Here is a 12246-nt window from a genome sequence, read left to right on the forward strand (position 1 = left end):
CAGCCATCTAGTAGGCATTCAATAAATAATTTTTGAATGAATACCTGCCTAGCCCAAAACAATGAAAGTGCCTCCATACACATACACACATCTCCAAAACCGAAACCAAGGCGCTCAACAGATGTTCATTAACTGAAGGAATGGAGATGATCAGATGGAAAGTGATTCAGAAAACAGACAGTACTATATCAAGGATGCAAAAAGACACTTAGGAATATTGAAGTTTATCTTTATAAATATTTTATTTAAAAAATAAAATTATAAACAAAATACAAAATAATATTGACACCTGTGATAACAAGAAAATGACTCAATCTTTAGGGCAGTTTGCTGTCCTGGGAGAACAAAATCATGATTTTTATAAAGACATTTTATGATGCAAAGTAGGAATGTAATATTGAAGGTTCATTTACAGTGGCCATTTGGCATTGACAGAGAAAGTATTTCTTTGTATTCAACATATTTGCAGCATATTTACATTCAAGTTATATTTCCAAATTCCATGCCAAATACAGTCTAACTCACCATCAAAAATCCCCAAGACATTACTAAAATTCTGTTTATTTGGAAGGAGTGCAATATAATTTTATTAGAAAATAACTAATGTTCCTACAAGATCAACTATATTTTTATTACTTCAACAAAATTCATTGAAGTTTTCTTCTCAGTTGAAATGGAGCCTCTTCTAAACATTAAATACTAACTCAAGTGTGGCAAGTTATAAAATTATATAAGAATTTCCCCCCTTCTTAGAGATATTATTAAAATTTTCAATGAAAGAACACCAGCTCTGATAAAGTAATTTTTCTTTTACAGTAGTTGGGATGAATTACAAATACAAGTTGCAGACTTTTAACTTCTTTTCAAAAGATGGCTGAAATACTTTCCTGTTTCAGCTGTTACCAAATTTCTCACCAAAACAAAACACATTAAGAAATGCAGAGTTTTCTGAAACCTTTTCTCTATTTTTCCCCACATACTTCTCCGATCAGACTGCTTATTCACTACCAATTTGTGAACTTCTTCCTTAGTTTTTCAAATTACATTAAGGTAGCTATCCTGTCTAGCTACCCTATCCTAGTTTCCTGACTATCCTCCCTTCTCATTTTTTAAATTATGATTTTATTAAAATCAACATAAATTACAAATAGCTCCCATCTTTGCTACAGTTCTCTTAGAAATTTATCCTAACATACTGAAGGGTCAAGATTCCACGGGCCTGTCTGTCTACACCAGGCAAAGAAAACATCAAGATTAGAAAATTCTCATGCTTCCAAGAGATTTCAGGCAAATCAAATCTGCTCAAAATGTGCTAATTCCTTCTTAATTATCTCAAATTAAGTTCAATATTCTTAAATCTACAAAGATAATTTATAACAATACAATGGAGACAGATGAATTTCACTTAGTTGAGCTCTTCCTAATTTGATTCAGGTTGTAACTTCTCCCGTGCATGACGGCTGGCAAGTGGCAGTAGGTTGCTGAGTTGACACCACTTCTAAGTCAGATTCACGAACAAAAACCACTGCGTCACCACTTACATTTATAAGACACTGTGCCTAGGAAAAACAAAAAGGATAGGTTTGGTTGCATTCAACAAAATGCTCATACTTTTCTGTTACACAAGGGACAATGTTGTATAGCCAAAAAGTACAGGGTTAAAAATCATTAGGAAAAAGACAAACAGCCCAATAGAAAAATGAGAAAAGAATAAGAGGGCATTCACAGGAAAGAAAACTCAAAAAGCCCATGGATATATAAAAAGAATTCAAGCATACCATTAATCAGAGATATACAAGTTAAAATGACAATGAGATACTATTTCATACATATTGGCAGAAAAATATGTAAAAGTCAAATATTACCAAGTGCCAACAAAGACATGGGGCGATAGCAACACACTTAATGCTGCTGGAGGAAGTGCAACCACCTTGGAAAGCAATTTGGCAATAACTCATAAAACTGAAAAAGATCACACTCTGTGATCCACCAATTACATATATATATATATATTTCTTCAGGCAATATATGTATATATTGAACATGTGTACAACAAAGATTAATACGTGACTTTTCACTGCAGCATATTGGTAACAGCAAAATACTTGAAATAATCTAAATGCCCATATAAAGAGGGAAATAAAAATAAGTTGTGGAAACAAATAAGAAATTGTGGAATATTCATGCCTGAAATAACACGCAGAAGTGAAAATAAATGACATAAACTCTACCAATATGGATAAATCTCATAAATGTCTTGATAAATTAACAAAAACAATCTGTAAAATGATATACCCAATATGAAACCATTTATACAATTATATAAAGCTAAAGAATGTGCAAAATAATCCTGGATGGAAATTTTAACATTATCTATGAAAATTACAAAGGTACACGCCTTGATCTACAATTCTATTTTAACAAATTTTTCCTAAAGATATACTCACACTTGCGCTAACTGCTTACAGTGTTCTTGTAGCATTGTATGTATTAGCATAACATACTACTGCTGAACAATCTAAACGTCCATCAGTAGGAAACTAGTTAAATTATGGTTAATCCATACCATGGAGCAGTATGTGGTTTTAACAATGAGGATAATCTTTATGCCCTGAAATGGAACAATGACTAATAAAAATTAAGTAAAAGAGCAAGCTATGGAATGATATATATAGTAATGCTATCATTTATGTAAAAAGAGGAGAATAAAAAATATATATTTGCTTGTCTGTGTCTCTAATCTCTCTGGCATGTTGCATAGTCTGGAGTGTTACCTCTTTAAAAGTTACATATTTAAAAAAACACTAATATCTTTGGTTGTACGTGGGGAAAAAAAATGACTGGCTGGGACAGACAGAAGAGATTTTTTGTATATACTCTTTTAATGCCTTTTTTGAATTTTGAATCATATACTACCTATTCAAAAAATACATTAAAAACATTTTAAATACAAAATAAGACTATTTATTTACATATATAATTTTTTAAATATTAGGGCATTTATAGGAGTGACAACAAAATTAGGATGGTTTACTCAGTGGAAAGAGGAAAGAGGTCCACAGAGGCTTCAACTATATTTTTAAGATTTTATCTCTTAAGCTCAGTGTTGGGTATAAGGGTGTTAAGAAATTTTTTGTTTTTTGTGTATAGGCAAAATCTCACAATATAATAAAAGTGAAAGAAAAACTAAACTACATAAAGTATGGCACCCGATATGATGTGTGTATATAAGTGGAGATCAGTACTTCACAATTATTATCTGGGCATAGAGGGAGAAGGTCACTGGTGGGGAGACATAAAGCATTTGGAACCAAAGAAATCTGGGGTGTAATTCTAGAAGTTCTCTAGTCTCAGTTTTCTCACTTAAAAAAATAGTTAATAATATCAACACCTTACAAAGAGCTGAAAACAAGAAAAAGCATAGTTGACTTAAAAAACTAAACAATTCAATATACTTTGAGGATAGGGTATATATATATTGAAAGGTGAACAAAGAATTTGAAGAGGGCTGGCTGGTTACCTCGGTTGGTTAGAGCACAGTTTTGTATCACCAAGGTCAAGGGTTTGGATTGCCAAACTGGCCAGCCACCAAAAAAAAAAAAAGTCTGAAGAGGTAGAAAGAAGCCAACTTATGGGCCACCTCATATGACCTATTAAGAAGCATGAGTTTTATTGCATAAGAAGATATTAGATTCTACCACATCCACACAGGTGCCTGCAGTACCATTATACCAGTTGCATGAAGCCTAGGCCTGACGGAATGACCAAGACGTGACATCCAAACCCAGGTGGCACCTCCCCCACAGGGGAACATGCAGACAGCACAGTAAAGAAGCAGCTGAATAAATAGCCAACCTGCTATGCCTGTGCAAACCTGTGCCAATCCTGACAATAAGCATAGTGGCAACCCTGCCTCCCACAGACACTGCTGCACAGCCAACTGTCTGGCCACATCTGCATCCAGCCTGACAGCCAACCCAACAGTGACCCCTGCACACTCCTGAGCCTGCCACATGCCCTGCCGGCCCACCACACCCAAATGTGCCAACCCAAAAACAGCTTGGCACCCCCATCCCAGGAAAGCCATACCACCACCATCACAAACTCCTGCAGTACAGGAACCTGAGGCAACAGCAGACATCATGATGAGGATTACAGCCGAAGAAACTACAGAGACACCACACTACTGAGTCTACCCAGTACCAAAGCCAACATACCCCACCCACCTAACATCCTAGGACCAATGTACAGGAAAAAGTCTACCCCAACTAAATCTACTCCACAAACTTGAGACAAGTGGCTTTCCACTAGATGGGCAAATATCAATGTAAGGACATAAACATGAAAAAGCAAGGAAACATGACACCCCCTAGGAACACAGTAAGTGTCCAGTAACAGACCCCCAAAGAAAAGAATATTTACAAAATGCCTGAGAAGAAATTAAAAATAATAATCTTTTAAAAACTCAGCAATAAATAGAATAAAAACAAATAATTCAATGAAATTAGAAAATACACAATCTGTGTGAGAAATTCAACAAAGAGATAGAAAAAAGAATCAAACAGAAATTTTAGAGCTAAAAAATTCAATGAATGAAACAAATAATACAATCCACAGTTTCAACAACAGACTAGATCAAGCAAAAGAGAATTTCTGAACTTGAAGGCAGGTGTTTTGAAATAATCCAGTCAGATATATATAAAAAAATTTCAATGAAGAAAGCCTACAGGACTTTGGGACACCATTAAGCAAACAAATATTTGCATTATGAGAGTTCCAGAAGGAGAAGAAATAAGAAAGACATACAAAACCTATTTACTAAAAAAATAGCTCAACACTCCCCAAATAGGGCTTCTGGTCAAGATGGCAGAATTCTGACAGTCCCCAGTGTCTCTCTCTCCCACTAACCAACCAATTTACAACTATAAAAAAGCAACAACAGCCAAGCTGGGGCCACTAGAGCTCAGGGGAAGAGAAGGAGATACCTATGGAGTTTATGAAGGTGGGAGAAGCCATTATGAAAGAAAGAAAAAACTGCTCTGACCATTTTGTGCCATGGCTGCTTTAAGGCTGGAGCTACTGAGTGCATGGAGCAGGAGCTGGCAAAAGCCACAGCTGTGCCCTTTGGATGAAGTTGCTTGGAGGCAGCAGGGAAGAAGAGGGCCTTGGTGGCCCCTGGGCCAAGTGGACCCACATAGGAGTGAGGAGTCACAACAACTGAAAAAAAGGAGCCACTCAGAGGCTGGTGAGTCATCACAAGGGACTGGTGCATGGCCCATATCATGGGAAGTGTTTGCAGCATGGGTGGTGGGGGAGATGAGCCCACTAGGGGAACACTGGGGAACAGCAAGGACAGCTGACTGGCACCCCAATCACCGAAAGAGCACTCAGAGGAGACTGGTTAGGAATATAGAACTGCATGGAGTGCAGTTTGATGAAAAGACTCAGGCCCAGATCAGAGTTTCTAAACAACCCAGGTTCACTGGGTCTCTGAAGAATTGGACGTACCTATAAACTCAACCATTAAAATCTGAGCTGCACAAAAGGCCTTCCCTAGGGAATCATCAGCAAAGCAGCAATTTGGCTAAACCACATAGCTCATGTACTGGTCCCCACAAGAAGTTCCCCCAATTTAGAAATAAGCAAAAGACAAAAAATTAGTTCCAGCCCAGGCAAATCACCAGCACCTCCGGGCCTGGGGACCATACCCCCGACACACACACAACCAGGCACACTGCCAGTGCCTCAGGGCCTGCCTGGGGACCTGAGGCAAGGATCTGAGGACCAGACCCCCACTTGCAATCAGGCACATAGCCAACGCCTCAGGGCCTGCCCAGGGTCCTGAGGCATGGAGCAAGGACTGGAACCCCCCCCCCCAACAACCAGGTACACTGCCAGCACCAAGAAGCATACCAAAAATATCACCTCCATGTGGGTGGCTCACCACAGCCACCACCATAACCACGGCTGCCGTGAAAGCAGCTAGATGCCACAACTACCACGCAGTTGGTCCACCAGCCACTGGAGTGCACTGACACAAGGAGGGTCACCAGCAGAGACCAAAGAAAAAGATATCTCTCCACAAAGCCCATTCCAGAGTGACAGAAGAAGCATCTGCTCTAGGATAATAGTAGGGGTCCTGAACATGCCTCTCAGCATTGGACAGGTCATCTAGGCAACAAATCAACAGAGTAACCATTAGTCTTTCAGAAGTAGAGAAGAAATCTAGGGTAATCAGAAGTGGGGGGAAGGTAGAGGGGGATAGGGAGAAACTGGACAAGGGGCATAAAGAATAAGTATGATTTGTAACAATATATATGTTAGTAATATTGATTTTATCAACATATTTCAATGCTGAACCCCCAAAATATGTATAATCAAATTATGATTCAATAAAAGTTTTAAAAAACCAAAAATAAAAAAACTCCCCAAATGATTTAACCTAATGAGGTTCTCTCAGAGGCACATTATAGTCAAACTGTCAAAAGTGAAAGACAAAACAAGAATTCTATAAACAGCAGGAGAATGGCATCAAGTCATGTTAGTCCCCTTAGACTAACAGCAGATTTCTCAGCAGAAACTATATAGACCAGGAGAGAATGAATGATATATTCAAAATGCTGAAAGAAAAATACTGCCAGCCAAGAATACTATACTCAGCAAAGCTATCCTTCAGAAATGAAGGAGAAATAAAGTCTTCAGCAGACAAGAAAAACCAGGGAATTTATTACCACTAGACTGACCTTACAAGAAATACTTAAGAAAGTTCTACATTTGGAAGGAAAAGGACAATAAATACCATCATAAAAAAATGCAAAAGTATAAAACTCACCTGTAATGCAGATACACAAATGAGAAAGAGAAAGGAATCAAACCTTATCACTACAGAAAACCACAAAACCACAAAGATAACAATGAGAGGAAGAAAAGAACAAAGGATATACAAAACAACCAGAATATAATAACAGTAGTAAGACCTCACCTATCAATAATCACCTTTAATGTAAATGAATTAAATCTCCCCAATTAAAAGATATAGACTGGCTGAATGAGTAAAAAAACCAAGACCCAACTATATGCTGCCTGCAAGAAACTCACTTCACCTGTAAAGACACATACAGACTGAAAGCAAAAGGATGAAAAAAGACATTGCATGCAAACAGAACCAAAAATGAGCAGGAGTAGCTTTACCTATATCAGATAAAATAAAACTTAAGTCAAAAACTATAAGAAGACACAAAGAGATAATCATATAATGATAAAGGGGTCAATTCAACAAGATGATATAACAATTGTAAATATATAAGAGGTCTTCCAAAAGTTCATGCAAAGATTTGCATCACCTTTTAATTTCATTTTTCCATGAACTTTCTGAATTATCCTCATATACACACCCAAAACCAGAACACCCAAATATATTAAACTACTGTTAGATCTAAAGCGAGAGATAGACCCCAATATAGGAACAGATGAAGACTTCAACACCCAACTATCAGCACTGGACAGATCATCTAGACAAAAAAATCAGCAAAGAAACATGGGACTTATACCACACTATAGACCAAATGGACTTGACAGACATTTATAGAACATTTCATCCAACAGCTGCTGAATATACATTCATCTCATCAGCACACAAAACATTCTACAGGTCAGACCATATGTTAGACCACAAAACAAGGCTCAACAAATTTTTTTTAAATTAAAATAATGTCAAGGATCTGTTCTGACCATAACGGAATAAAGCTAGACATCAATAAGAAGAGGAATTTAAAAAACTGTACAAACACACCAAAATTAAATATGATCCTCAATGACCAACAGGTCAACAATGAAATCAAGAAAAAAAAATTTTCATTTCTTGAAAAAAAGTGAAAATAACTACATGACATACCAAAATCTATGGGATACATCAAAAGCGGCACTAAGAGAGAAGTTTATAGCAATAAACACCTACTTTCAAAAAATAAAAAGATTTCAAATAAACGAACTAATAATGCACCTAAAGTAACTAGAAAAGGAACAAGAACAAACCAAACCCAAAATTAGTAGAACAAAAGAAATAATAAAGGTCAGAGCAGAAATAGAGACAAAACATACAAAATATAAACAAATTTGGTTTTTTGAAAAGATAAACAAAATTAAAAAACCCTCAGCTAGACTAAATAAGAAGAGAAAAGACCCAAAAAATAAAATCAGAAACAAACAAAAAAGACTTAAAACAGATACCCAAAATAGAAAGGATCATTAGAGACTTGTTTGAGCAACTATATGCTACCAAAACAAACTAAAAAAACTAGAGAAAATGAATAAATTCCTGAACACATACAACCTATCAACATTGAACCAGGAAGGAATAGAAAACCTGGACAAACCAATAACAACTAACGAGATTGAATCAGTATTAAAGTCTCCCCTCTGACGTCCATCATTTCTTTGTGGTGAGAACGTTCAAACTACTCTCTTCTTGCTTTGAGATATATAATATTACTGTTACCTATAGTCACCCTACTGTGTAATGAAATACTAGAACTTATTCCTCCTATCTAACTGTAACTTTGCAATCCTTTGACCAACCTCTTCCCATCCTCCCCTCCCCACTACCCTTTCCCAGTCTCTGGTAACCACTATTCTACTGTCTACTTCTATGAGATAAACTTTTTTTGATTTCACAAATGGGTGAGATAATGAGGTAACTGTCTTTCTGTGCGTGGCTTATTCTACTTAATGTAATGACCTCCAGGCTCATCCATGTTGCTGCAAATAATAGGGTTTCATTCTTTTTTACAGGTGAATAGTATTACATAGTGATACTATTTTCTTTATCCATTCATCTGATGATGGACACACAGGATAATTCCATATCTTGCCTATTATGAATAGTGCTGCAATGAACATGGGTATGCAGATATCTCTTCGACATACTGATTTCATTTCCTTTGGAAATACATCTAGTAGTGGGGTTGCTGGATCACATGGTAGATTTATTTTTAATTTTTTGAGGACCCTCCATACTGTTTTCCATAGTTGCTGTACTAATTTACATTCCCACCTATAACGTGCAAGGGTTCCCTTTTATCTACACTTTCACCAACACTTGTTATCTTTTGTATTTTTGATAATAGCCATCCTAACAGGAGTGATGTGATATCTTATTTGGTTTTGATTTGCATTTCCCTGATGATTAGTGATTTCGAGCATTTTTTCATTACTTGTTGGCCTTTAGTATGACTTCTTTTGAAAAATGTTGATTCAGATCTTTTGCCCATTTTTTAGAAGATTTTGAATGTTCTCATCACAAAGAAATGACTAATTCTGAGGTAATAGATATGCCAATACCCCAATTTGATTATCACACATTGTATACATGTATTAAAACATCACTATATCTCATAAAGATGTACAATCATTATGTGTCAATTATAAATAAATGGAAAAAAAAAAAAAAAACCATGAGGACTGAGACTTAGTCGATAGATTTTTACAAGGAGGTTAGTAAACACAGAAGTTTCACTAGGAAAAAGCCAGACTGGAGTGGGCTAAATGAAGTACGAATACATGCTACTACTACATGAAAGAGTATCAAAAACAGTATGCTAAGTAAAAGAAACCAGACATAAAAGGCCACATATTGTATGACTGCATTTATATGTAATAACCAGAAAAGGCAAATCCACACAGAAAGGAAGTAGTAGATTAGTGCTTGTCTAAGTCTGGAGGGAGCAGGGGAAATGAGAAATGACAACTAGTGGGTATGGGGTTTGTTTTAGGGATGATGAAAATGTTCTAGAATTTGATAGTGTGATGGTTGTACAATCTTGTGACTACACTAAAACCACTGAATTACATGCTCCAAAATGATGAATTTTATAGTATGTGAATTATATCACAATTAAAAAAGATAATGGAGGAAGGGGAGTCTCCCAACAAAGAAAAGCCCAGGACTAGATGTTTTCACTGCTGAATTCTACCAGACTTTTAATGAACAACTAATACCAATTCTTCTCAAACTATTCCAAAAAATTGAAAGTGAGGGAATTCTTCCAAACTCATTCTACGAGGTTAGCATTACCTTGATACCAAAACCAGACAAGGACACAACAAAAAGAGAAAACTACAGACCAATATTCCTGATGAACACAGATGCAAAAAAGCTGAACAAAATATTAGCAAACCAAATCCAACCACAGATCAAAAGGATCACTGACCATGATCAAGTGGGATTCGTCTCAGTGATGCTAGAATGGTTCAACATATGCAAATTGATAAATGTGATATACCACATCAACAGAATGAAGAGATGTGGAAGCAGCATTTGATGAAATCCCTTCATGTTAAAAACTCTCAAGAAATTAGACAAAGAAGGAATATACCTCAACACAATAAAGGTCATGTATGACAAACCCACAGCCAACACCATACCAAATGAGGAAAAATTGAAAACTTTTCCTTTCTAAGATCCAGGACAAGACAAAGATGCCCACTCACACCGCTCTTACTCAACATAGTACTGGAAAAGTCCTAACCAGAGCATTAGGCAAAAAAGAAAAAAAAAAGAAAGAAAGAAAGGGCATCCAAACTGGAAAGGAAGAAATCAAATTGTCCCTGCTTCCAGACATGATCTTATGTATAGAAAATCCTAAAAGCTCCATCAGAAATCTCTTAGAACTGAAAACCAAATTCAGTAAAGTTGCAGACACAAAATCAACATACAAAAAGCAGTATTTTTGTACACTAACAACAAAGAAAAAGAAACCCAGAAAGCAACTCCATTTACAATAGCTACAAAAAATAAAATACCTAGGAATAAATGTAGTCGAGGAGGTGAAAGATCTCTACAATTAAAACTATAAAACACTTTTATTTCCTGATAACAGAAATTAAAGAGGACACAAAAAACTGGAAAGACATCCCATGTTCATGAATTGGAAGAACTAATATTGTGAGAATGTCTATACTACCAAAGCAATCTATAGATTCAATGTAATCCCCATCAAAATACCAATGACATTCTTCACAGAAATAGAAAAAATAATCCTAAAATTCACATGGAGCCAAAAAAGACCCTGAATAGCCAAAGAAATCTTGAGTTGGAAAAATCACACCACCTCACCTTAAAACATACTACAAAGTTACAGTAACCAAAACATCATAGTACTGGCATAAAACCAGACACACAGATCAATGGAACAGAATTGAGAATCCAGAAATAAACCCACATACTTACAGTCAACTAATTTTCAACAAAAGCACCAAAAACATACATTATGGGAAGGACAGTAACTTCAATAAATGGTGCTGAGAAAACTGATATCCACATACAGAATGAAATGAGACTCCTAACTTTCACCATACATAAAAATTAACTCAAAATGAATTAAAGACAAGTGCAAAACCCAAAACTATGAAACTACTAGAAGAAAACATAGAGGAAATGCTGCAGGATGTTGGTCTGGGCAAAGATTTTATGGATAAGACCTCAATAGCACAGGCAACAAAAGCAAAAATAGACAAATGAGATTATATCAATCTAAAAGGCTTCTGCACAGCAAAGGAAATAACAGAGTGGAGACAACCCACAGAATGGGAGAAAATATTTGCAAACCATATATCTGATAAGTGGTTAATATCCAGAACATACAAGGAACCCAAGAAACTCAATAGCAAAAACACAATCTGATTAAAAAATAAGCAAATGATCTAAAGACATTTCTCAAAAGAAGACATACAAATGACCAACAAATATATGAAAAAGTGCTCATCACTAAGCATTGGGAAATGCAAATCAAAACTGCAACGAGATATCATTTCACCCCAGTTAGAATGGCTATTATCAAAAAGATAAAAAATAATAAATGTTGGCAAAGATGCATACAAAAAAGGAAATTCTTACACACTGTTGGTGGGAATGTAAATTAATACAGCCATTATGGAAAACCGTATGGAGGTTCCTCAAGAAATTAAAAATAAAATTACCACATCATCCACCAATCCCACTACTGGGTGTATATATATATATATATACATATATCCAAAGGAAATATATGTCAAAGAGATATTTGCATACCCATATTTGTTGCAGCAATAGTCACGATAGCCAAGGTACGGAATCAGTGTAAATGTCCATCACCAGATGAATGGAGAAAGAAAACGTGGTATGAGCGTACTTCAAAATGTTCATGGAAGAATCAAGAAAGCCTGCCCATTCACAATAGCCACCAAAAAAATAAAATACCTAGGAATTGA

The 12246-nt window shown here is 35.9% G+C and overlaps 1 protein-coding gene across 3 annotated transcripts in view; it reads right to left on the reverse strand.

Moving 5' to 3' along the window:
- Positions 1–217: 217 nt before the first annotated feature.
- Positions 218–12246, reverse strand: part of C2CD5 (C2 calcium-dependent domain containing 5) — a 103135-nt gene continuing 91106 nt past the window's right edge. For all 3 annotated transcript variants that reach the window (XM_008579226.1, XM_008579225.1, XM_008579227.1), the window contains one exon: positions 218–1559. In XM_008579226.1, coding sequence (XP_008577448.1) covers positions 1431–1559 — 129 coding nt within the window. In that variant the 3' untranslated portion in view covers positions 218–1430. The remainder of the gene's footprint in view (positions 1560–12246) is intronic.

The sequence above is a fragment of the Galeopterus variegatus genome, unplaced genomic scaffold, assembly GCF_000696425.1.
Source record: "Galeopterus variegatus unplaced genomic scaffold, G_variegatus-3.0.2 Scaffold1838, whole genome shotgun sequence".
Lineage (NCBI taxonomy): Eukaryota > Metazoa > Chordata > Mammalia > Dermoptera > Cynocephalidae > Galeopterus > Galeopterus variegatus.